The sequence below is a fragment of the Dromiciops gliroides genome, chromosome 1 (genome assembly GCF_019393635.1).
Source record: "Dromiciops gliroides isolate mDroGli1 chromosome 1, mDroGli1.pri, whole genome shotgun sequence".
NCBI classification, from domain to species: domain Eukaryota; kingdom Metazoa; phylum Chordata; class Mammalia; order Microbiotheria; family Microbiotheriidae; genus Dromiciops; species Dromiciops gliroides.
Window position 1 is genome coordinate 710309369 of NC_057861.1, and position 26670 is coordinate 710336038.

General features: G+C 42.5%; 1 protein-coding gene across 1 annotated transcript; it reads left to right on the forward strand.

The window, feature by feature from the left end:
- The first annotated feature begins 38 nt into the window (after positions 1 to 38).
- EMC3 (ER membrane protein complex subunit 3) lies at positions 39 to 23214 on the forward strand. The gene is made up of 8 exons (XM_043972768.1): positions 39 to 410; positions 12724 to 12781; positions 13403 to 13496; positions 13970 to 14074; positions 15005 to 15086; positions 15764 to 15843; positions 21036 to 21118; positions 21990 to 23214. Exons 1-8 carry the CDS (start codon positions 256 to 258, stop codon positions 22116 to 22118), a joined length of 786 nt encoding a protein of 261 aa, XP_043828703.1. The 5' UTR covers positions 39 to 255; the 3' UTR covers positions 22119 to 23214.
- Positions 23215 to 26670: the final 3456 nt, after the last annotated feature.

Consider the following 26670-nt stretch of genomic DNA (forward strand, 5'->3'; position numbering starts at 1 on the left):
CACCGGAAGGGGCGGGTCATCCGTCGCTCCGTGACGTCATCGGCCGGCGCCGTCACTGCGGGCCCGGACGCGGCCCCGGGGACTCTTAGGGGAAGGCAAGGGAGCGGGCCGGCGGAAAGAGGGCGGAGGCGGAGGGACCCCCGGGGTGGCGAGGAGGCCGAAGCGGAGGTCGCGGCTGCTCGCCCGCAGGACCCTCGCTTGGAAGGAGGCTCTGGAGCTGCCAGAGCCCCCTGCGGACGTCCTTCCCCGTCCACGATGGCGGAGCCCGAGCTGCTGCTGGACTCCAACATCCGCCTCTGGGTGGTCCTGCCCATCGTCTTCATCACCTTCTTCGTGGGCATGATCCGCCACTACGTGTCCATCCTGCTGCAGAGCGACAAGAAGCTCACCCAGGAGCAGGTGTCCGACAGGTGAGGAACCCCGTCGGGCCTCAGCGGCCCCCTCGGTAAAAGCCACGGAGCGCGGCGGGATGCCCCGGCCGAGGGCCTGGTGGCTCCAAATCCTGGGATCGGTCCCCGGGCCACCCTCCAGCGCCTCGGCATTTGGATGGAGGAGGGAGTGAAGTGGGCAAGCATTGATTAAGCGCCTGCTGTGTACTGGGCCCTGGGCTAAGCGCCGGGCCAGACCTGCCCTCAAGGAGCTCACAGTCAGATGGGAGAGAAGACATGCAAACAAAACACGGACAGGGTAAATTAGAGGTGATCGGCGGAGGGAAGGCACCAGCACCGAGCGGGGTCAGGGAAGTTTTCTGGTAAAAGGTGGAATTTGAGCCGAGACTTGAAGGAAGCTCTGAGACCGAGAAAAGGGGATAGGGGGGCCCAGAGAAGTTCATAGATTCATGAGATTTGGAATTGGGAGGATCATCTAGTCCTGGCAGCAGCGTGTGGACTCAGAAAACTAGTATTAATATTATCTATGTTGTGTTTTTATTTATTTTGTTAAATATTTCCCAATTACATTTTTAATCAGGTTGGGCCCTACTTGGGCTTTGATACCTATCAACACCCTCATTTTGTAGAAGCCTAAAGAGAAGAAGTGGAAAAACTAGGTAGGAAAACTCCAAATGGACTCTTGTCCCTTCTGGCCACCAAGTTAGGTCCCAGGTAGCCACAGGCAGGTCTGCAGAGTTGACATAAAAGGTCTGCTTGACATAAACACAAGAGAAGAGAAATTGGGTAAAAAGTAAAGTGGTGTTGGGTGCAGCTAGGTGGTACAGTGGATAAAGCACTGGCCCTGGATTCAGGAGGACCTGAGTTCAAATGTGGCCTCAGACACTTGACACTTACTAGCTGTGTGACCCTGGGCAAGTCACTTAACCCTCATTGCCCTGCAAAAAAAGAAAATAAATTATTAAAAAAAAAAGTAAAGTGGTGTTATATAGTAGAAAGAACCCCAGACTTGGAGTATGGAGACCTGGGTTCAAAAACTGGCACTTATACTTCCTAGCTGGGTAACAATGGGTGAATTAGGCAACATATTTGAGTCTTAGTTTATTTTTTAATTGTGTGGGGGGGGGCAGGCAATTGGGGTTAAGTGACTTGCCCAGGGTCACATAACTAGTAAGTATCAAGTGTCTGAGGCAAGATTTGAACTCAGGTCCTCCTGGCTTCAGGGCTGGTGCTCTAGCCACCTAGCTGCCCCCTTCTTTATTTTTGCATTTCTATATTGAGGGCATTATGTAGTACCTTGGTTATAGTAAGAACTCAAAAAATACTTGTTGAATTGTGTTTATTTGAAAAATGGTTTGAGTATTTGAAATGCATTATCGCTTGGGGGTGTTGTGGGAAAATGCTTTATAGATTTTAAGACCATGTGTTCGTGTATGTATGAATGAATGAATGAATGAATGAATGAGGCAGCTAGGGTGACTCAGTGAATGGAGTAATTGAGCCACAGACACTAGCTTTGTGACCTTGGGCAAGTCACTTAACTTCTATTTGTCGTAATCCCTTGGTGAAGGAAATGACAAAGTACTCCAGCATCTTTGCATAGAAAACCCATTAATAGGGTCACAAAGAGTCGGACACAACTGAACAACTGAATTGTGTGTGTGTATGAACTATATCATTGTATAGGTTCTACCACTAATTCAGTATGTGACTTTGTGAACGTTCCTTAAGTCACTTGACCTCTGTGATTGTAAATTTCAACATCTATAAGAGAAGGGTTTGATTAGATGATATCCAAAAGTTTGGTCTAACTCACACATTTTATGACCCTGTGGTTTCTGGAGCAACTCAGAAGCCAAAAGGTTGGGACCACTGCCTTATCTGCTTACATGCTATTGCCAGAAATAGCAATTGCTTTAGGAACATGAAGTTAAAATAGCTGCTCCATGTGGTTGGGTGTCATTTGATACGAATTTTGAAAGGAAGCTCTGAATTGTAATTACTTCTAGATAAAACCTAAGTGATTAAGAGAGGCCAATTAATATAAACCAGGAGCTCGTCTTCCTTAACTTAGAGGACTATTATAGCCAGGATGTGTGTATGTGTGTGTGTGTCTCCCATTATAACATTCTAGCTTCTTTTGGCTCAGAGTGCCTTGTAAATGTCGGGGAAGGGTTAGAAGTAGAGTGTTAAGAAATCCTTCCCACGGTTACCCTTAGGCCAGACCTGTATTATTGTCTCATCCCTTTTGACTCATCCCAGCTCCTGAGACGACATTGTAGTCCACAGCATGCTAATTCTAGTGTCCGGTTGTAGCCCACAGAGGCTCTTACTTGGTGAAGAGTTTGAAAGGGGACCGAGAGAAGAGATCAACAAAAATTCACCAAACATTTATTAAACTTATTATATGCTAAGTACTCCCCTGGGTACTGGGCATTCAAGACAAAAACAAAACAGTCCCTGTTCTCAGGGAGCTTACATTTATAGGGAAGGGGAGGGGATGCTACTGTAAAAAATTGTTATTTGAGGGTTTTATGACCCCATCTTTTGGCTAGAATTTTTAAAAAACCTCTGCACACTGGCCTGGGGCTCAGACGCAGTGCCTCTGCCAACTGCATGGTGCTCCCCCCACTGGTTATGGTCATTGCCATGGCGCTCGAACCTTTCATCATCACCACTTGCCAATGCCTACATGGGTCTGGCAAAATTATGATGACTGTAAGCCCATTGAGGGTAGTCATGTGACTGTCAGAGCGGACAGCCAATTGGCTGTGTGGTCAGCCTGGGGTCTGCTGGGAAGAAGGGAGGTTTTTCCGCATTCTGGAAGGCGGCAGGACATTGCTATGTGTTCTCAGCTGATTCCTGGGCTGTAGTGTGATTCAGGTTGTATTATTCCCCTTTCCCTATTTTATTTCCTTTCCCTTGATCCTACTGATCCTGTTTGTGTTTTTTTAAAGTTCCTTCTTGTTAAATAAATCCTGCTCTGTCTTGAGGGAGGTTGTCAGTCTCCTTCCTTGCCCCAGTATTGCGGCGAGCTGCCTAGCTAACACTCCCCAATTAAAAATTGGTCCCTACACTACTTGTACTATAAATACAAAATAACTTCAAAAGAGAGAGGGGGGAGGGGGAATCAGGAAAGGTGGCAGCTGAACTGTGTCTCAAAAGAAGCAAGGCTTCTGTGAAGGGGAATTGAGGAAGAAGTGTATTACAGGCCCTCGGGGACCATTTCTACCATGGCATTGAGGTAGGAGATGTAGTATGTCTGGGGAACTGCTAATAGGTCACTTTCACTGGAATGAAGGGTGTGAAAGGACACAATATGAAATAAGATTGAAAGGGTAGGTGAAAGCCAAATTAGGGAAGGCTTAAAGTGCCATAGTGAGTATTTTTTAGTTTGTTCTAGAGGCAAAAGGAAGTTATTTGAGATTTTTTGAGTAGAGAAATGACATGGTTTTTAGAAATATTAATATTTCTAGTAATAGAAATATCAATTTGATAGTTATGTGTACAATGTATTGAAAATAGGAGGGACTGGAGGAGGGAAATAAATAAGGAGGCTCTTGGAATAGTCCCAGCAAGAAGTAATGCTTAGGCCAACTTGTGACAGAGGCCATGTGACTAGATGCAAGAAACTTTGTAGAATCAACAAGACTTGGCAACTGTTTGGATGTGAATGATAAGTGAACAGGGAAAATCAAGGATGGTTGAAAGGTTCTGAACCTGAGTGTCAGGAAAGATATTAGTTCTTGAACCAGAAACAGGGAAGTTTAGAGAAGGGATGGATTTGAGGGGGGAAATAAGTCCATATTGTATTAGAGAAAGTGGGACAAGGAAGGTTTGGGGGCAGAAACTGCCAGAGTTCTAGTTTTTCATCCAGTTGGAATAATTAGTTCCATTGCTAAGAAGACATTTTTTGTTTGGGATGTTATGAAGGAAAGATCATCTGGCTTGTGTCACTTAACCACAGTTGGTTGGAGAGCAGTTAAGATTGTATCTTGTTCTAAGTTTAATGAAAAGTTTCCCCAAAATTGTGTAATTTTAAGAATGAGATGTATTGTGCCCATAGCCCCAAGACAGCGAGGGTTTATTTTTAGCTAGTATTGAAGAAGGTTTTTGTTTCTCTTACTCCCTGTACTATAAAAAGAATACTTTTTCAATTACTGTCTATTCATGGCCTGTTTGAATTCCATAGCTTTGATTCCCTCAGATATAAACCTTTAAAAAATGTCTGGCTTATTTCTAGGGATAGATGGCAGGCAGAAATTTCATCACCACTGGGGGCATGAATAAAATTTATTTCTTGTTTCTGTTACTCCCTATGAGTTCAGGAGTAATTACATAAAAAAAATTAATGGAGCCATAAAATGTAGGATATGTAGAGTTGTCCACATATTCATCTTCATGTTCTGGTCTTGTGTTGAAGTCAAAATTTCATTGGTTCAAAGGCTAAATGAATAAGAGACTGTCAAGCCACTTTGCTGAAATAAATAGAGATGTAGAGGAAGGAGCTTAGGATCATAGAATTAATTACATCTGAAAGAGCCCTAAGAAGTCATCTAGTCAAGTCCCATTAGGTTAAGAGGAGCTGGGTTGGATTTTAGAGGGGAAAGAAAAGTGACTTGGGGATGCATGGTAAGGCTCTGAGAGATGGAATAAGGGAGATTTTTTTTTCCTGGCTTGTATGGAATCAGGTCACTGATAATGACTTCAGGTTATGCATGCTATAGAACAACATGCTATATACAACTTGCTAGATTGAAGAAGGCAGTGGTCATAAGCAAAACATGGGTGAGAAGGGACAGGGTGAAAAGAGAAAAGTATAAACAAGGGGGGAAATAAGATGGAAAAAACTACATAATAATCATAACTAAGAATGGGATGAACTCTCTAATAAAACAGAATTGGATGCAGGGTGGATTAAAAACCAGAATTCTACAATATATGTTGTTTATAGGAAACACATTTGAAGCAGAGAGATACACACAGAGTAAAGGTAAAAGACTGGAACAGAATATTTGTGCTTCAGCTGAAGTTAAAAAAAAAAAAAGCAGGGGTAGCAATCCTTATCTCAGACAAAGCAAAAGCAAAAATAGATCTAACTAAAGGGATAAGAAAGGAATCTACATTTTACTAAAAGGTACCATAGACAATGAAGTAATATCAATGCTAAACATATATGCCCTGAGTGATATAGCATCCAGATTCTTAGAGGAGAAGTTAAGTGAGTTAAAGGAAGAAATAGACAGAAAAACTATACTATTGGGGAACTGAAAGGGGCTAAAATTCTAGCTAGTCTGTCTAAAATATCTAATGAGTGGTTGCCAATAAATTATAAGCTTTAGAAAGAGTTTAGACTTTTAAGCATGTATTAAGGAGAATAAGAATTTGGTGAAGAGAGAGAGAAAGATCTAGATTCATCTATCTATCAAAGGGAGAGCGCATTTTTAGCTCTGGTCTCCAACAGAGTGCTGATGAAAGAGAGCAAGAGAACCAGCCTCGCCCCCTCTTCCTCCCACAAGCAAACGTCACTTCCTGATGCCAAAGAAAAGCCACATGGCTTGCCCTCAGATGCCTTCTCCTCATAGTAGAGCTTTCCTACAGTAAGTCTCCAGCAGGTGGTGTCATTCCAATCGTTACAGGACCTCAACCTCCCACTCTCAGAACTAGATAAAACTAACCACAAAATAAACAAGTTAAGGAGATGAATAGAATTTTAGAAAAGTTAGATATGATAGACCTCTGGAGAAAATTGAATGGGGATAGAAAGGAATATACCTTTTTCTCAGTGGTACATGGCATCTAAACAAAAATTGACTGTATTAGGGCAGAAAAACCTCAGAGTCAAATGCAGAAAGCAGAAATAGTAAATAGCAACCTTTTCAGATCATGATGCAATAAAAATTACATGTAATAAAGGGCCATGGAAAGATAGACTAAAAATTAATTGGAAACTATATACAACTTGCTATAGAATGAATAGCATTAGTGGTTTGGTTGCCACTTAAATTACCATCAAACTAGAGAAATAAAGAAAACAGACACTCATGAACATTCTTTTAAAAAAAAACAACACATCTTACTTAAAGTTTTGAGTTCCAAATTTTATCCCTCCCACCCCTCCCCTCTTCTTAAGGCAATAAACAATCAGATTTAGATATAGGTTATTCATGCGCAATTATGTAAAACATTACCATAGTCATTCTATATAAGAAAACTCAAATAAAAGGAAAAGAAAAAGTAAAAAATAGCATTCTTCAGTCAGTATTCAATCAACATCAGTTCTATCTTTGGAGGCAGATAGTATGCTTCATCATTAGTCCTTTGGGATTGTCTTGTATCATTGTATTGCTGAGAATAGCTGAGTCATTCTCAGTTCTTCATTGAACAATATTGCTGTCACTGGGCACAGCATTCTCCTGGTTCTGTTCACTTCACTATACATCAGTTCTTATAAGTCTTTCCAGGCCTTTCTGAAATCATCCTGCTTGTCATTTCTTTTCTTTTCTTTTTTTTTTTTTTTTGTAGGGCAATGAGGGTTAAGTGACTTGCCCAGGGTCACACAGCTAGTAAGTGTCAAGTGTCTGAGGCCATATTTGAACTCAGGTCCTCCTGAATCCAGGGCCGGTGCTTTGTCATTTCTTATAGCACAATAATATTCCTTTACAATCATATACCACAGCTTGTTTAGCCATTCCCCAGTTGATGGACATGCCTTTGATTTCATGAACATTCTTTTTTTTTTCCCCTTTGGTGAGGCAATTGGGGTTAAGTGACTTGCCCAGGGTCACACAGCTAGTAAGTGTCAAGTGTCTGAGGGCGGATTTGAACTCAGGTCCTCTTGAATCCAGGGCCAGTGCTTTATACACTGAGCCACCTAGCTGCCCCCTCATGAACATTCTTTAAAAAAAAAAAAAAAAAAGGCGGGGGCAGCTAGGTGGCTCAGTGTATAAAGCACTGGCCCTGGATTCAAGAGGACCTGAGTTCAAATCCGCCCTCAGACACTTGACACTTACTAGCTGTGTGACCCTGGGCAAGTCACTTAACCCTCATTGCCCTGCAAAAAACCCAAAACAAAACAAAAAGGCAAAGAAAATGGTTGGTCTGGATGGCAGACTTTACCTTAAACAGGCTGATGCTTTAAAAAAAAATTATGAAAATGCAGAAAAGAGACATGTCAAATGAAAAAATAATGAGAAAACTCCCTAGGGAGTTTTTCTGTCTGCCCTGAATGTCTACAGGGCAAACAGGGACAATCTTGAGCCAAAATCTTTCGAACATGATTAAACAAGAACAAAAAGAAAAAAGCTGGGAAATAGCAAATATTTTGCCAATTGTCCATGCCCTGGAAAAAACAGAAATCTTAAAGTACATTTGTACAGGAAAGGAAAAGGAGAAGACTTGGAAGAGAATGGTCACCAAGGTCTGCTTTATTAAGATTGGCATTTCTCAAACACCCCCTAGAACAAGTGATTTCTTAGATTAGGTTTGTGTTTCAAGAAGGATCATGTAACATTCTGAATTTAGGACTACTTTGTACCTGACCATACTTGGTGAAAAGAAAAATCCCTCCTCCCCACCATACACAAGTTTAGGTGTTATTGCCAAAGACACTGTCACTGAAGCCGGTGTGAGTAAACTGGGCCTTGTGACACAGGAGGGAGTTATCTAACAGAAACATTCACAGGTTACCAGTGGTGAGGAAAATGAGAGATTTATAAATGCAGGCTTGCTTGGGTTTTTACCCATCAAAGCACCACATCCTCTAGAATTATTATTAGAGAATTTACAGTTATTATGTTCTTTTAAAAGTCCTAGAACAGGGGCAGCTAGGTGGCGCAGTGGATAGAGCACCGGCCCTGGAGTCAGGAGGGCCTGAGTTCAAATCCGGCCTCAGACACTTAACACTTACTAGCTGTGTGACCCTGGGCAAGTCACTTAACCCCAATTGCCTCACTAAAAAAAAAAAAAAAGTCCTAGAACAGGGGGAAGCTTGGTGGCACAGTGGATAAAGCACCGGCCCTGGTTTCAGGAGGACCTGAATTCAAATATGGCCTCAGACACTTAACACTAGCTGTGTGACCCTGGGCAAGTCACTTAACCCCCATTGCCTCATCCACTTGAGCTTGCCATTCAGCAAACACGCTAGCATTATTAGGCAGAATTTTGTCCTAGGTGCTGAGATGCCAAGATTAATGAGTTCCTGGGGTGCAGGGATACTGATCTGATTCCTTTTCCCTCTTTCCCCCCATCACCACCACCTCTGTAATCTGTTTCTTTCCCAGTTTATTTTAGCTTCCAAGGCAACATGAAATATCTATGGCTCTTGGTTGCAGGGCAAGAAAAAAAATGTTTATCTCCAGACCTTAATCTGTGAATGTCCACGTGAACAGTATTCTGACTATTTAAACTAAGAGAAAAAGCAGTAGCTTCGGTGCTGCAAATGAAGCTCTTGTCTTTAGCTGGATTGAATATAAGTAACTGAAAGCGTTAAATATTTTGACCTTCCTGTTAGTAGGTTTTGAACCTGTCTTTTGTGCCCAACATTGTTGAAGATAGAAAAGAAGTAGAAAGCTTGGCCCTGGCCCTTGAGGAGGGAGAGGACCATCTGGCAAGGGAGAGCCGACTCACAGATGTAAAGCAACTAGAGATCCTTGTACTGATTAGACGTGCAGTAAGAGTTCCGAGAAGGGAAAGATCTGTGTGAGCCAGAGTAATCTAAAACTGGAGTGTAGAATGCCAGAATAACCCAAGCAAAGGAAGGCACAGACACAAAACAAGCCCGGCGTGTACAGGGAACAGGTAGGGCAGCCCAAGGGAGGTCGGAGGATATCTTGGGTCATTGCAGAAGCCTATCTGAGGAGATCGAGCTTGATACTGTGGGGAAGCCGGGAGAGTCTTGCGGGCAACCTTCTGATAAATGAGAAAAGAAAGGGAAGGATGAATAAATAAATCATTTAATTGAATTTTGAAAAAGAAAGGAAAGGATGAATCCAAAAGGCCTTTCAGAGAAGGAAATAACCAGATTTAGATGATCAAGTAGATTTTGAGGGAAGGGTAAAACTCCAAGTCTTCTAGCCTGGGAGGCTGGGCAAAGGATGGGAGCATAGATAGAAAGAGCATAGATAGAGATTCTGGGTGAAAGAAGTGCAGAGGGCTAAGAAGAAGGTCTTTATACTAGTCACAGCTCATATTTCTGTAGGCCTTTAAAGTCTGCAAAGCAGGGGGCAGCTGGGTGGTGCAGTGGATAAAGCACCAGCCCTAGATTCCAGAGGACCTGAGTGTAAATAGCCTCAGACGCTTGACACTTACTAGCTGTGTGACCCTGGGCAAGTCACTTAAACCCCATTGCCCTGGGTGGGGAGGGAATCAAATCTGCAAAGCACTTCACACATGTTCTCTTATTGAGCTTCAGAACCTCTCTGGTGGGAAGTAGCTGCTTCAGTCCCCATTTTACAGATGAAGAAACTACAACTGGGCGCTAAGTGATTCCTCAGCCAGGGTCATACTGGCCAGGGTCCCAGGGCACAGGGGTCAGAGGCTGGGTTTCTACCAGCTCTTCCCAGCTCCAGGTTCCATACTCTGTTCGCTCTGCTATGCATCCGTTATGCACAGGAGTACATGAAAGAACCTTAAACTAAGTACTTACTTTGTGGGAAATGTGCTAAACACCAGGCATACCAGCAGAAAAGCAAGGCCGTCCCAGCTCTTAAAGGAGCTCACATTCTGATAGATGGAGACAGCTCAGAGAGGAGGATTCCGCTGCAAGTCAGGTGGAATGACCTCCTGGTCCTTAGGGCTACAGCAGAGGAGCAGCCGGTGAGGCTGCCTTGGTGGGGGGGGGGGGGGGGGAGAGGACAGAATTTGGAAGTCAAAACTTTAAATAAAAAAAAGTTTATTATTAAAAAAATAAAATGTCATTTCTATTAATAAAACCATTTTTGTTTCTGCTACTGAACTTGGCAGTGCCCAGGTCTTTAGTGATGAGAACTTAGTAGCTGGGTTGGCTAAGAGGCAGCATAGGCAGACTCAGTTGCCAGTCTGCCCTCCAACATGACAACTTTGAGGGCTGGGCTCGAAAGCAGGTCTGGTGCTGTTGGGGGCAGGGAGAGGTTGCTCTTAGGTGTAAGGTCCAGGGCTATATTCTGTGGGGTCTAAAAGGAGATAGTCATTAAGGTTGTGACTATGGTTTGACCCATCTGGCACTCCTGTGAATTGCATTTTTTTTTTTTAAGTGAGGCAGTTGGGGTTAAGTGACTTGCCCAGGGTCACACAGCTAGTAAGTGTCAAGTGTCTGAGGCCGGATTTGAACTCAGGTCCTCCTGAATCCAGGGCCGGTGCTCTATCCACTGCGCCACCTAGCCGCCTCCTGAATTGCATTTTACTAGGTATTATAGAGTATAGAAAGAAATGATGAGACATGAGTAGAGTCCACATCTGGAAGGAGTATTCAGTAACAATTTGTGAACAAAAAGAGTTTAGTACTTTTTTTTTTTTTTTTTTAGTGAGGTCCTCCTGACTCCAGGGCTGGTGCTCTATCCACTGCGCCACCTAGCTGCCCCCAAGAGTTTAGTACTTTTAATGTCAATTAATGCTTCAAAGAGTTGAAGCATGTTGAATTTTGTCAGTATGGCTCTTCTATCTAATGCAAATCACAGTTTTTCTATAATTGTCTTCAGAAGTCCCTAGTGGAAAGTTTGCTCCTTCTGGCCAGCCTCACAGTCAGTCTCTGAATTTAGCTCTCTCAGACATGTGATTCCTAATCTGGGTCACTCTTAAAGCCTTTCTCTTTGGTCGTTTCTGCCAGAGCTTGTGCCTCACTGGCGTAGCATTTGAGAAGCCAGTCAGCCAGCATCAAAACTGCTAATACTAATATAATCAGTTGTCTCTTCCATATACTCTGAGAGTAGAATTGTATATGATGTGTTATGTGGAATTTAGTCGCCAGCAGAGGCTTCATGGAACAAGAGAGATTTGAAAATGGGCCAGACCATAAATAAGTAGACTTAGAGGCTGGAAGGAGGTGTTATCACAGAGGTGGGAACAACTGTCTGTAGAAGAGACAGTTAGGGGGGGGGGGGGGAGACGACGACACGGGACTGAGCAGTCGATAGGTAGTCTTTTTTGTGATTTGTGTTTGTCAGTCGCTTGGGGTTTTGATACATTCAGTGCTTAAATTGGGGTTCTGATTAATTGAGATTTTATTCTCCCTTTATTGTGTTTTAGAAACCCTTCAAAACCTAGTTAGGATTGAACTATTGAGGCCTTTGAGGGTTCTTGCAGGGGAAGCTAGGTGGCACAGTGGATAGAGCACCAGCCCTGGAGTCAGGAGGACCTGAGTTCAAATCCGGCCTCAGACGATTGACACTTACTAGCTGTGTGACCCTGGACAAGTCACTTAACCCCAATTGCCTCACAAAGAAAAAAAGGGAAGAAGAAGAGGGTTCTTGCAGATGACCTGCTGTTCTTTGTTACTACCATTCTTAGTATATCTTCCTGGCGGACATTGTGTTTTCCTTATTGATATACCTCTGAGATACTGAAGAATACCATGTTCCTCTTAAGCAGGAAGTAAGGGAAAAAGAAAATGGATCCTGTTGTAATTTTCCTGTATGGTTTGCCATAACAGTATATCTTTGCAGCAAGATAAGACCTCTAGGCATAGTTCAAAACCTTATTTTTTCCCCATATTCTGGACAATGACCAACTGTTCTTTCCATTCAAGAAGAAAAAAAATCTCCTCCCCCCCCCAAAGGTAATAGAAAAACCTGGGGAAATAACGTGATCTGTTTTCCTTAGAAATCTTGATTTGTAGAAATTGGGGGTGGGAGGGTGGAGAGGCAATTCCTTCTACTTTGAAAACCAATATTACTAATGATTTGTTGGATTAAATATGTGATAATATTGATTTGGTATTATATCTGTATTTTGGTATTTACCTGTTGGAGAAGCTGGGTGGCCCAGTGGATAGAGCGCTAGGCCCAGAGTCAGGAAGACCTGAGTTCAAATTTGACCCCAGATACTTACTGGCTGTGTAACCTTCGACAAGTCATTAAGCTGTGTTTGCCTCAGTTTCCTCAACTGTAAAACGAGGATAACAGTACTTACCTTGTAGGACTGTTGTGAGGATCAAGTAATATTTGTGAAGCACTTAGCACAGGGCCTGGCACATAGTAGGTGCTCTATAAATGCTTATTCCTTTTTCCCCCCCATCCCTTCTTGGCATAGCCACTGCCCAGTGACACCTAGCTTGTGTTTAGGAGGATTTCACAGCTCTATCTATAGTCTTTCCCCAGTATTTCATTCTAATAATTTCATTGTCTTGTTTTTTTCCCAGTCAAGTCTTAATTCGAAGTAGAGTCCTCAGGGAAAATGGAAAATACATTCCCAAACAGGTACTTCATCATTTTGGTTGGCATCTCTCTGACTAGATCTATTTGTAGTTAATGGTTATAAGTATCTGAATGTTTTATGAGGGTACTGTCTGGGGAGAGTTGATGGCTTCTAGAAACTGTTTTGGGCCCTGACCTCCTGCTACTTTCTGTGAGTGTCTTTCTTAGGAAACTCATTTTCAAATGGGCTTTCCTGGACAGCTGGTTGGTTGCTGAGTAATGTGAACATTCCAAGGTCAGCACATTAAAAAAAAAAATGTTTGGTCACTGTCATTCAATTTATTTATTGCTAATTCTCGTTTTTAACATCACTTATTTCCAAATGTATTCTTTCCCCCTTCCCAATATAGAAGCTATATCGTGTAATAAAAAAATTAAAAGAAAAGGAAAAATGGTTCAACAATACTAACCAACACATTAAATAAGTCTGACAGTATATATGATGTTCCACACCATAGTCCTTCACCTCTGGAAAAAAAAGTTTGAAGTGGACATTTTGGTGAAATTAGCAAAATATGTGGCATATAATCATAATTCTCATGACAATAGCCTTTTTAGAGTATATCTCTAAACACAATAATTTTGTGTCTGAATTTTGTTTTTTCAAATGTGTTTTAATTTTAGTCTTTCTTGACACGAAAGTATTATTTCAACAACCCTGAGGATGGATTTTTCAAAAAAACAAAGAGGAAGGTAGTGCCTCCATCTCCTATGACAGGTATTTTATTAGTTTTCTTCCACTTTAAACAAATGGTGGGACACAAGGAGTTTTAAAATTCTAAGAGAGTATCATAGAATTTATTACTGCAAAAAACTGAGCAACATTCATTCATGTAGCCTTTGCTTGGTGAGAGGAAACACACTACCTAGCAAGGCATTTCATTTCATTCTCAAGCTGCTTTAATTGCTAGAAATTGTCTGTCTCTACTCTTGGTGATTTCTTTTAAATGTCTTCTAAGTCTTGTTGATCTAGAAGTAAATAAGTATTTAAAGGAGATTAAAATAAGTTATCTATTTCTGACTGCCTTTTCTTTTACTGTGTTCATTTCTTAAAAGAACCAGTTATTTATAACCTTTGTAATAACATCTTACGTGAGCCATTAGTTAATATTAAATAATCCTTTAGAAAGCAATCAAGAATTCACTGAGAAAAGAAGAGATCAGTGATCAGTCTGTTTGTTTCATTCTTAGATCCCACTATGCTCACAGACATGATGAAAGGAAATGTAACAAATGTACTTCCTATGATTCTTATCGGTGGATGGATCAACATGACTTTCTCGGGATTTGTCACAAGTAAGTGAGTGAGTTGTCCATCAGAGGATGTTTTGTGAATTTATTCTTTTACCTCTTTTTAGTTCATTGGATTAAGAGCTGGAAAGGACCTTAGCCATCATCTAGTTCAACTCCCTCATTTTACAGATAAGGAAACTGAGTCCCAGAGACAGCAAGTGACTAAACGAATACCTGGAGAGTAGTAAGTAACATAGGTGGGATTGCAATACAGAATTGCTGACCTGATAGCCAGTGCTTTTTTCACTATACTACCATACTTTTTCTTTGTTCAGAAAAATATAAATGCTCCTAGAACAGGTAAATCTGTTTATCGATAGATTTTAATAATTTTTTTCAAGACCATCTTTTAGACTACAGTAATTCTACTAGTTCATTTTAGACCAATTACCCCATTTATAATGTGGAAGCCAGTTTAGCTTTATTCTCTTTGTGACTGTCTTCTCAACAGGCATTCAAACCAAATGAAATATCTGTTTGGTTCAAAGACTACTTTGATGTTCCAGGCTAATAAAAATATGTAAATATGATTCTAGTTTAAACTAGTTCACTATTTTTTTTTTAAATTCTTCTCTTCTCAGTTCTGTTTTTTAAAAAGTAGGTTGAGTTCTTGAGTTCAACAGATTAGTGAAGTCCATTTCAGTCTTTGGTTCGTAGTTGAAATCCTAAGTCCTGCTGTCAAAGGGAGATAATAACAGCTCTTAAGAGGACCTGATTTAGCCCAAGGAAACTGAATGACGTTTTTTTTTTTAATGCTAGAAATAGTCACAAAGAGCCTTTAAAATTTCATTTTCACAAAGAAACATGTGTTGAAGATTTTTCACATATCCTCAAGTAGAAGATTGTACACATTAACACTTAAAACTTTCTAAAAATACAATAGCAGAAAACATTTGTGAAATTTTGGTGAGCTTTTTCCTTTCTTCCTCACAGCCAAGGTCCCATTTCCTCTGACCCTTCGATTTAAACCCATGCTGCAGCAAGGAATTGAATTGCTCACTTTAGATGCATCCTGGTAAGAACCTTCTTTTACTGAACTCCAACCTTAATGTGGGTAAGGGAAAAGGGATTCTGATTTTTGGAGTCCACTGAGGCAGTCTGTCAGTGTTGGGTCATCTAAAGCTCCCACAGTGCTTGTGAAGATTTCATTACATCATATGATAATCCTACTTCACTTCCAGCAAGGGACTTGAGGAATTGTTTCGCCTGTGAGATAAGGGGCAAAGGATGTATCATTGGCCACCCTAATACAAACCCTCAAAGGTAGCACAATGCAGGAAGAGAAGGGATAGTGTCAGCCTTATGAATAAGAAGAAAAGTCTTAGATGTGAGGCCAGCAGTGTTGGGGAAACCTTCCTGCTCCACCAAAATTCGAGGGGGGCCCCCCCCATGACCTGAGGTGCCACCATTATCACGTATTTCTTTGGCTTAAATCTTTCCCTATGTTAAAATGCTAGTAAAAACTTGCCTACCTTGAGTAACTGTTTGTAAGGCTGCTGTTCTTTGTATGATGCTCATCTTCCTTCATTTTGTTTGCTAATGAACATATCTGTAAGAGCTGCCAAGACCTCAGCCCTTTCTTCTTTATTGGAAAAATTTCAGTGTATACAGTTTTGTCAGTCTAATTTACCTAGAGAAGTGGGAACACAATTCCTTATACAATATTGTCAAAGTTTCATCCTGTTTTGCTAGGGTGAGTTCTGCATCCTGGTACTTTCTCAATGTGTTTGGACTCCGAAGCATTTATTCCCTGATCCTGGGCCAAGACAATGGTGAGTACTACCAGCTTCACAAATATTCTTTGACTCTGCTCACAGAAGTGATCGTCATACGGATCTGGGCAAAAGAAGCAGTCAGTATTTGGGGGTAAGTTAGATACTTTGAACTTAGAGAATAAGATGACATTCGAAGTATACTATTAGAACAATATCAGAGGGGCAGCTAGGTGGTGCAGTGGATAGAGCACCGGCCCTGGATTCAGGAGGACCTGAGTTCAAATCCGGCCTCAGACACTTAACACTTACTAGCTGTGTGACCCTGGGCAAGTCACTTAACCCCAATTGCCTCACTAAAAAAAAAAAAAAGAACAATATCAGAAAGTAAGATCTGAATAACACTTGGCAGTCTTTCAATAAGGATCCATCCTTCCATAATAGGTGTACTCTGTCCACTGATGAAGGTCCCAGTCCACCCCTACCTTGTCCTTTCATTAGTCCTGCATCACAGATCTTTCTGCTCAACATACTGGAGACTTCCTTCGCTCTCGTACATATAGATGTCTGATTTACCACTTCCATGAGTATTGTTGTTGATATACTTTTAAAATTTTATTTATTTATTTATTTATTTTTTAGTGAGGCAATTGGGGTTAAGTGACTTGCCCAGGGTCACACAGCTAGTAGGTGTTAAGTGTCTGAGGCCGGATTTGAACTCAGGTACTCCTGAATCCAGGGCCGGTGCTTCATCCACTGCGCCACCTAGCCACCCCTGTTGTTGATATACTGTAAGCTATTTGTACCCATGCCTCTTTTCTTTGCCCTTGGGTCACTTGTATTTTTGGTTATTTTGGAGATCATGATATTCCAAGATTTGAAGCCACACTTATCATCTGGAGAGCTATGGAAGACGTTTGTATTAAAAAGATGGCCTCTGATGTTGGGAGCAGCGTGGGAGTGTGGAGAGTGCTGCGGTCTAACCTTTTCTACCTGTCCTTTCCAGTTCTTGGTCCAGTCCACTGTCCCATTGTGGCACCTGTCCAAAATTCTTCAGTTGTCTTTATCAGGATGTGTGTCATAATCTGATAAGCATTCTTCATCTACTGCCTAAGGGTCACCTTCGGTGAAGAAGACTGTGCAGGTTTGGGAGCAGACATTGACCCAGAGCAATAGCACAGACAGAGCAAATACCAAAGGGCAGTCTTCCTTTATACTCCCCCCACTAAGTTAAAGGAGACTGAGAGAAGGTGGCTGAAGTGGGGCTTGCTGCTTTTGACTGGGAGAGCAAGGCCTCTGTATTCCTCCACAGGGCTTGACATGGTGCCTGCCTTGTGCATAGGAAGCACTCACTAAGCATTGGATGAAGCTGAGAGACGCTTTGGAATGCTATTTAAGAGAGAGATGACTTAGATTTTTAAAAGAAAAAAAAAGAATGGATGTTGGGGGAAGGTGAGAAAGGCAAAGACTGCTTTAGCCTTTAATTTAGGAGTTCATTTGACAGAGCACCCACCTGTCCCGTAACCTGGAAGGATACTATGAGCTAGACTTTGTTCTTTTGAAAAAGGCAGATGACCATATGCCCCATAACACTGTGCTTTCTGCCCAGTAAAGCAAGTGTCAGGGTCTGTTTTGACCTCTGTGCATTTGCAGCCCAGTGTTCCACATCTCTGACATGTACAGGAAAGTCCAGTGGGTGTTCATAATAAAGATCATGAGACAGCAAGAAAAAGTGAAATCCTGGTCATTGTACCTTATTCACTAAAGCAGGGAAGTAAATGATCTATTGGGGGGAAAACAAAGGTCCATTAAGTAGAATTAAAGAAAAAATGTAAGGAGTTAGAAGATTGATTTACTTGTGAGTTACCAAGAAGATGTCACCCCTTCCCAGTTCTAGTTAACCGAAGGAATAAATTAGGTTTCTCCCAGTTGAAGGAGTGAGGGCAGGGAGATGTTTGGGGCATGCTGATACGATATCTGGCAGGCAGATGAAAATGTGGAACTGGAGTTCAAGAGCTAGAATGATAGCTTTGGAGGTTGTTTGTATGGAGATGAAATTTGAGCCTGTGGGAGCATGGGAGATGACTGAGGGAGAGAAGAGGAGATGGCTTGGGATGGAGCCATGGGGTATCGGCTGCTTAGGGAGCAGGAGATGCAGAGTAATCCCATAAAAGTGTCTGAATCACAGGGGAAGAGACCTCGGGCCAGGCAGGCTCAGGAAAATAGCTTTTGAGCTGGAGCAGACCCCCTCCTCTTCCAGATGGGGAGACTGAATCTCCAACAAGATTCTTAAAGCGTAAGGCACAGTTCTTTTCAGGAGGCTAGAAATGGAACCCAAAAGTCTGTATCAGAAAATATAGATTGCTCTCTTTCTTCCCCCAACCAGGCCACCCTGTCTTATGTTTCCCTTTCCTACCCTAGTTATTCAGTCTTTACTAGACCTCTAACGAGGGGGAGCCCCCACTGCCTCCAGAGGGAGCTGGCCCATTACAGTTCTTGAAAGGCGTCATTTTTAGGTAGTTTTTCTCCTTTCCACCCCTCTGCCAGCTGATGGTTCCCCCTGTTCCCTCACCCGAGCCCCTCTTCTCCCCATTTTCTTGCCTAATTCCCAGCTCCATTTCACACACTCTGTACCCCGTGGCATCCAACTGCAATTGGAACTCAGCCTGCAGCTGTTCCTTTGCTGATTTTGTGTATAACTTAACAAAGAATTGTTTGGGCCTCTTTTAAAATAATCTGTGTTGGGGGCAGAGGAGGATGCTGATTGTGGCTCCTTAGCTTATCTTCTATTTTTTTTTAAATTTTTAATTCTTAAAATTTTTACTAATTAATTTAGAATTTTATTTTTCCCCAATTACATGTAAAAACTATTTTAACATCAGTTTGTTTTTGTTTGGGGGCGGGGCAGGGCAGTAGGGGTTAGGTGATTTGCCCAGGGTCACACAGCTAGCAAATGTTAAGTGTCTGAGGCCGGATTTGAACTCAGGTCCTCCTGACTCCAGGGCCAGTGCTCTGTCCACTTCACCACCTAGCTGCCCCTATAATACACTTTTTTTAAAGGCTTTTCTCCTAACAGATTATAGCCCCAGTGTTATATCTATAAGTTCCCATATTTAGTCAGATACACAGGGCTTCCTAATGGAAGTTGGGCAGCATTGACTGCCCCATGTCAGATCAATGTGACAGCCCCTACAGGGGAAGCTAAAGCCCCACAAAGGTACATGGGAGCACAGAGCCATTATTGAATGTAATTGTTGGAGATCATTAAGGTGATTCAGTAACAGGCAGTGGGGAGATCCAAGAGGTGACCTCCTCTCTGGGTAGTGTGTGGGGGGCAGTATGACAGATGTCAATCATGGGAGTTCAGAAGTCTGGGTGTTTGAAGGGACCCACACTCAGATGTGGAAGCCTCCAAATGTGAAGATAGGGCTAGAGATAGAAGATAAAGCTGTAAGTCTGCTCCTGAAGGCCAATACATTGTATCCACAAGGATCTGAGCCAAGTGATACAGATAGATGGGGAGCCTTAAAGGAGAAGTTGCCAAGAAGGCGGCCTCTGGCAGTACTAAGAGCTGAAAGGCAGGCACATGAGCAAAGACAGGGGTCTCCTCTTTCTGACCCCTGTTTTGGGGCAGGGGAGGAAGAACAGCCCGCACTGAGCAGGGTGGCCAGACATGAGGCATCTTCCGGGAAAGGCCAGGTTTCTGTGAGCACAAAAAGAAGAAAGGACTATGAATCAGGATGTAAGATGAACAGGATTTTGTTCATTTCACAGCCTGAAGTACCAGAGAACAGAGGAAGATAGAGCCTGGGGAGGAGGAGTAGGGCTGAGCTCCGGAGTGATTATCGTGGGAGGAGAGCTATCAAGAGGAAAGGGTGCTCACCTACACAAACGACAGCCGAATCACAGGAAGGAGAGGAGCAGTAAGCTGGCATTTGCCAGCCAGATTAAATGGGGTTTTATGGTCCTGAGGAATGGGTCATCATTTACAGCTTCTCTCTTTAAACACCCGAGATGAGTGTTTGATAGCAGCAGGGAGATCAAACCAGATACCCAAGTCAATAAATGCCTAGTGGTCAGGCAGGTCTTTTTTTTTTAATCATAAAAGTGTTTTATTAATTTCCAGTTACATGTAAAAATGGTTTTCTACATTTGTTTTCATAAGATCTTTAGTTCCAAATTTTTCTCCCTCCCTCCTCCCCAAGACAGCAAGCAATCTGATATAGGTTATATTATGTATAATCACATTAAGCGTATTTCTGCATTAGTCATGTTGGAAAAGAAGAATCAGAACAAAAAGGAAAAACCTCAAAAAACAAAAAAAAGTAGAAACAGTGTGGTTCAATCTGCATTCAGAATCCACAGTTCTTTTTTCTGGATGTGGAGAACATTTTCCAGCATGAGTTCTTTGGAATTGTCTTGGATCATTGTATGGCTGAGAAGAGCCAAATCTATCACAGTTGATCATCCCATAATATTGCTGTTACTGTGTACAATGTTCTCCTGGTTCTGCTCACTTCACTCAGCATCAGTCCACTTAAGTCTTTCCAGGCTTCTCTGAAATCTGCCTGCTCATCATTTCATACAGCACAATAGTATTCCATGACATTCATATACCACATCTTGTTCAGCCATTCCCTAATTGATGGGTATTCCCTTGATTTCCAGTTCTTTGCACCACAAAGAGAGCTGCTATAAATATTTTTGTACATGTAGGTCCTTTTCCCTTTTCTATGAGCTCTTTGGGATAAAGACCTAGTAGTGGTATTACTGGATCAAAGGCAGTCGGGACCAGCTTCTTAGCCTATCCTGAGATCAAGGTGGGGGATGAGGCACCCCTGCATGCAGAGCATGTGTTCAGCTCCTTAGCAGACAGGGAGATACTGGGTCAGCATGGGGACTCTGGTGTGATCCCAGAACCAGTATTGGCATTGGAGAGAGGACTAGGTGCCAGCTAAACTGCTCTAAGCTGCTTACCTTTCTGGTTGCTCTGGCCTTCCACGCATACATCAACATACAGAAATACACAGACATATGTAAGTTGGTCCTTCATGTTGAGTTTACATCACTGATGCCCTTTGCGATGGCTGTTGAAAAATGAATATACATCTGTAAGCTGGAAGGGACTTTAGAGGTGGTGATCCAGTCTGACTCGCTAATTCTGCAGGTGAGTCAGCAAGAAGCCACAGAAAAGTGAAATGAGTGTCCTTGCTCTCTGAGTTACCATCTTGTTTGTACACTTCATGTTGCAGCTGCAGACCAGTCTCGAGTGATGCAGGAACAGATGACGGGAGCAGCTATGGCCATGCCTGCAGACACCAACAAGGCTTTTAAGGTAGCCTCAAATTCTACTTGGGGAGGGAAAAGATGAGACTTTGGAATGTGTAGCAATACTTAGGTTGCTCACAATGCCTATAATTTCTTTGCTTTTCAAAGATACCTGCTGCAGAATTCCTTTTAAAAAGTGAGATCTTAGTGTGTTTATATGATTCTGAATACAGAATTTCCATTTAAACATCTCTTCTTGCATGAGGAACACCCATCTTTATATCTCTGTGTTCACTTTGTATATTTATGGCCAAGTTTGATTCTAGTTACAAAATTAAATTCATTCTGATACATAAGGCCTGGTTAAGGATCAAATCTTCTCATTGATGACTGCATAAAATAGATGTAAGAGGTGAATTGTATAGAGGAAAAAAATCAGTTGCTTTTTGAAGATGATTTATGTTTAGGACACATCCTAAATTAACTTGTTTAATTTTGTTTCTATTTGCAGTAAAACCTCGCTAATTGAACCAGAGGACTAGCCAATATTGAAATCTAAAATTATCTTTTTAAAGGACTTTTAATAATTTTCACACTAAGTGAGGTTCTGCTCAACCTGCTTTAAGCAATAAATTATTCATTTTTAATCAATAAATTTAAGTGTTTTAGCAAGACCATTTGCACAAAAGCACTGAAAGCATTCATTCTATTTTCTTAGGAAATCTGACTTCTCTGTCAGACTATCAAGGGCCTGTGTAATGAGGTTTATTACACATTCTTTTGGAGGGCCAGTGCTCTGACTTAACTTCTGCTAAGATGGCATTCACAGAGGCCTTAAAGGAGCTCCCAAATCCTCCCCTCCCCGGGACCAATCACTCCTCACTTGCTTCCCCTCTCCCGCTGTGCTCTCACTAACCTGGTGTGTTCTTTCCTTGCAGACTGAGTGGGAAGCTTTGGAGCTTACTGATCATCAGTGGGCACTTGATGATGTTGAAGAAGAGCTCATGGCCCAGGATCTCCACTTGGAAGGCATGTTCAAAAAGGAGCTACAGACATCTCTTTTCTGAAAGCTCACACGGTGGTTAACCCAACACTGGCACCTCTGGCATGCTGCCGGGGGCCCCATGAAGACAAGACATTGTTTTGTTTGTGTTTGAAAAGCTCAGAATAAAGGGGCGTGGGCTGGACACTGAACTGGGGCCTCTTGTCTGAACTTGTGTCCCTCTTTATGTTTGAAGTCACGAGAAGTACGAGAAATAGAGCCTTTCACATGACTTGGAGGAGAACCGTTTTAAACAATAATGTATTTTCCAGCTTATGCCTCTGGTAACAGTAGCCAGTAAGGGGAGAAAGCCAGCTAGTGAGAGCATAAACAAATAGCAAGGTTGACCCTTTTGCCAAAAAGGTGCCACTTCTCAGTAAATAACCCTAGGTACAAGCTGATCTTTTCCTTGTGTCCGAAGAACTGAAGTCTCTTCCTTCTGTCCTCCACCCACCAGAGCTCACGTGTTATGGCACGTTGCAGTTTACAAAGCACTTGTTAGGTCAGGCATGCCATCGATAGCTATTACCCCCTTTTTGCCAGGGCAGACACAGGCTTGGGACTTCCTCCTGGGATTGTGCAGTCACGACTGAGGGCCAGGTCTGCTGATCCTCACCCCCATCATTCTGATCAGCAGCTGACGGGAAGCCACAGCTTTTGCAGTGTGCCATGGAGTCAACCCTACCTTCCACATCTCCCGCGAAAATTGGCATCTCTGCTGCTGGGTCCTCACACAGTTCTGAAGTGCCTTCTGAATCATCAAAGGCAGGTTCAGTGATGGCCAGTTTTCTCCTAGTGTTGAATGGGTTTTATGGCAATCTAACTTTTTGGAAATTTGGAATCTGTGCCCTCTCTATAATGGCTTAATCAAACCACTCCATTCCCTGGGGATTATTGTAAATAAATAGGAATTTACTGCTTGATATAGTGACCTGGGCAGCTATTGATTCACTTCATCCAGACACGTGTTATAGGCTAAGCAGTGGTCATTTTACTTGGTTAATTGTAATAGCAGAACTAGTTTGTGTTGTATTTACCCTGTGGTGAACCTCTTCATGTGATGAGAGCTGTAACTAGTGAAAAATCTAACCCTCTCTACAAATTAAACAAACTGAACTCTTCTCTTGGATCTGTGAAATTATTCCCTAACAGGCTTGCGCAGGAATCCACATGAGCTTTGGCTTGAGCAGTTATCATCATTGCTAGTCATGGGATACCGAAAGGCCTTGGAGCTAGAAGGGTCTTTAAAGGTCACCTCCCTGGCCTGCTCATGTCACAGCCGAGCCAGCTGTGGCCCACAGGTGGCAGCTTAGCCTGGGTAGTACAGGTAGGGGCAGAATCAGAATGGAGCTCGGGTTGGCCTGACTCCCAGTATAGTCATCCTTCCATGGCACCAAGCTACTTCTCTCTAATCCCCTTCTGCCCTGACTGGATGGGTGATCCTGGGCTGTCACCACCTCTCCAGGCCATTGATGCCTTGTTGTCTGAGTTGAGTAGCAAGATTATTAGAGACAGTGCAATGTGATGGTTAGAGTACAAACTTGAGGTCAGGAGCACTTGGGTTCAGATGCTAACCCTCAGGCTTATTCATTGCATAACCATGGGTACAAGTCTTCTCTCAGCCTCAGTTTCCTTATCTGTGAAATGGGTATACTACATATTTTGTAGGATTATTGTGAGGGTCAAAATGAGAACACACATATAACAGTATATAAACATCGGTGGTGGTGTGTCTACCCTGTACAAAACACTAAGGATGCAAGTTTTTAAAATAGCTCCAGCCTCTACAGAGTTTACATTCTCCAAGGGGAATACAGCACTTACACAGATAAATAGTACAAAATAATATGACATTTAGAGAAATCAGCAGTGGCTTCTCATAAGTGAAACCAGAATTGATCCTTAAAGCAAATGACAAAATCAGTTGTGAGTCAGTAATGTGTTCCAGGCAAGTGTGTGCAAAGGCATGGAGGTGGGAGTGTGGGATAGCACTAGACCAGGCAATCCCTGAAAGTCCCTTCTAGCTCTAGAATTTATCACTATATAAATCAGATCAATTCTGTGTCAGTGGCAAAACCTGAAGCCCATATGGTCATAAATGTGAAGCTAGAAGGGGCTGCAGAGATGGTTGAATCCCAGTACCTTATTTACAAATGTTGGATCTGAGGCACTAGCAGGGGCAGTGACCTGCCCAAGGTCACACAGCTGCTAAGTGTCCAAGGCCAGATTCAAACCCTGGTACTTCATCCACCACACCACACTGCCTCTCTAAACAAGCACCTCAAGTGATTTGTCCAGTCATACAGCTTAAGGGGAATCCTATTACTGGGTGCTTTCTGCAGTCTGATTCTCTTTCAGCCATAGAATAAGCTGAATTTGATTCTGTATTTCTGGAAGTAACACATCACTGTAATCAACTGTCACATACACACACCCTGTGAGATTCTGCTGATCACAATGTAGAAGAAAGGTCTTGTCCAGGAGATTCTGTCCATAGACAACCGATGCACAGAACATTAAGAGAAAAAAATCACGAGGGAAGATACTTCCCAGATATAAAGTATTCAAACACTAGACTGAAAAATAAGTTCAGAAATGAAAGCAATGTAAAAAACAAAAGATTTCATTTTTAAAAATAATTAAGGGGGGGGGCGGCTAGGTAGCACAGTGGATAAAGCACCAGCACTGGAGTCAGGAGTACCTGAGTTCAAATCCGGCCTCAGACACTTAACACTTACTAGCTGTGTGACCCTGGGCAAGTCACTTAACCCCCATTGCCCCACAAAAAACAAAAACAACAACAAAAATAATTAAGGGGGCAGCTAGGTGGCACAGTGGGCAAAGCACTGGCCCTGGATTCAGGAGGACCTGAGTTCAAATCCGGCCTCAGATACTTGACACTTGCTAGCTGTGTGATCCTGGGCAAGTCACTTAACCCTCATTGCCCTGCCCCCCCCTCCCCCAAATTAAGGGACATGTCAAAGAGCCTTAAAGTCAGTACTTTTTATTGCTGTTACCTAGAGGTTAAGTAAGACATTGTGAGCATGAGGCTATGAAGGAAGAAAAGCAGCTTCTGTTACTAGCTGTGTGACCCTGGGCAAGTCACTTCACCTCTGCCTCAGTTACCTCATCTGTAAAATAAGGATCAAATGAGACTGTTTGAAAAGCGCATAGCAGCACAGCATCTGCCACATAGAAGATGCTATACAAATATTAGCTATTATTATTACTCTTGGAAACGCTGTGCTAGCTAGCTGGTGAATCTCTTCCCCTCTTTTTGGGTGCTCATCTTCTCTCAGCACAAACAAGAAAGGAACTCTAAAGACTCATTTGTGGTCTCAAGAGAGGCAGCAGTATGGTGATGTACTGGTTCAATGCCCAGCTCTCCTACTTATCCTGAGCAACTCAGTTCTGATCTTTAAAACAAGGAGCTTGGGGGGCAGCTAGGTGACGTAACGGATAAAGCCCTGGCCCTGGATTCAAAAGGACCTGAGTTCAAATCCGACCTCTGACACTTGACACTTACCAGCTGTGTGACCCTGGGCAAGTCACTTAACCCTCATTGCCCTACAAAAAAAAAAAAGAAAGAAAACAAGGGGCTTGGCCTAGTTGAGCTCTGAGGTCCCTTCCAACCCTAAATCCATGGTCCAGCACTTAGCACAATGCCTGGCACATAGTAGGTGCTTCACATGCTGAACTGAAAGTGAAGAGGCCTGAGTTCTAGCCCCAGCTGAAGAAGTTGAGCCAGATGGTGCTAAGGTTCCTTCTAGTTCTGACCTTCTATAATCAAGAATGTGGCAGCTGCTTCTGAGACCCTAGTAATTTTTTTTTTTGCAGGACAATGGGGGTTAAGTGACTTGCCCAGGGTCACACAGCTAGTAAGCATCAAGTGTCTGAGGCCGGATTTGACCTCGGGTCCTCCTGAATTCAAGGCCGGTGCTCTATCCACTGCGCCACCTAGCTGCCTGATTCCAGTAAATTTAATGAACTCTTCTGGAGAACCTTTATCTGAGGAAACAGTACATGGTAAACCCAGGACGGATTGACTACATCAACACATTCTAGTCAAAAATTTAGAACACAAAGGGATATTTGTGAGCATTTAAAAAGAGAAGCAATGATCTGCACAAAGCCACATGACTATGAAGAACAGGTCATGCCAGACTAACCTCATTTCTTTTTTCAAAAGGGTAACTGGACTAGTCGATCCAAGGAATGATGTCATCATTGTACATCCAGGTATCAGCAAAGCACAGTCTGCGCCCCCCACCCCCATCATTGTGGACAAGATGGACGTACTGACCCGATTATAATACATTTAGTTGGACTCATAACTGGTTGAATGATGGGACCCAAAGAGGAGCAATCAATGAGGGAACGTTTTTAATTGGAGCGCCATGCAGATCGATCCTCAGTCTTTTATTCTTTTTTTTTTTTTCCTGATCTGAATGAATGAAAGGAAAAGCATTGACTAAGCCCTTATATGACAAGCATTATGATAAATGCTGAGAATACAAACTCAAGACTGACATGGTCCCTGTCCTCAAGAAGCTTATATTCTAATAGGGGGAGACGAC

Bases quoted from the DNA above. Each gene is read 5' to 3' on its own strand.
- EMC3 (XM_043972768.1), top strand. From the start codon at position 256: ATGGCGGAGCCCGAGCTGCTGCTGGACTCCAACATCCGCCTCTGGGTG. The intron at 14,075-15,004 runs GTAAGTGAGTGA...TCTTCCTCACAG, and splicing joins TTTCTCGGGATTTGTCACAA to CCAAGGTCCCATTTCCTCTG. The intron at 21,119-21,989 runs GTAGCCTCAAAT...CTTTCCTTGCAG, and splicing joins ACACCAACAAGGCTTTTAAG to ACTGAGTGGGAAGCTTTGGA.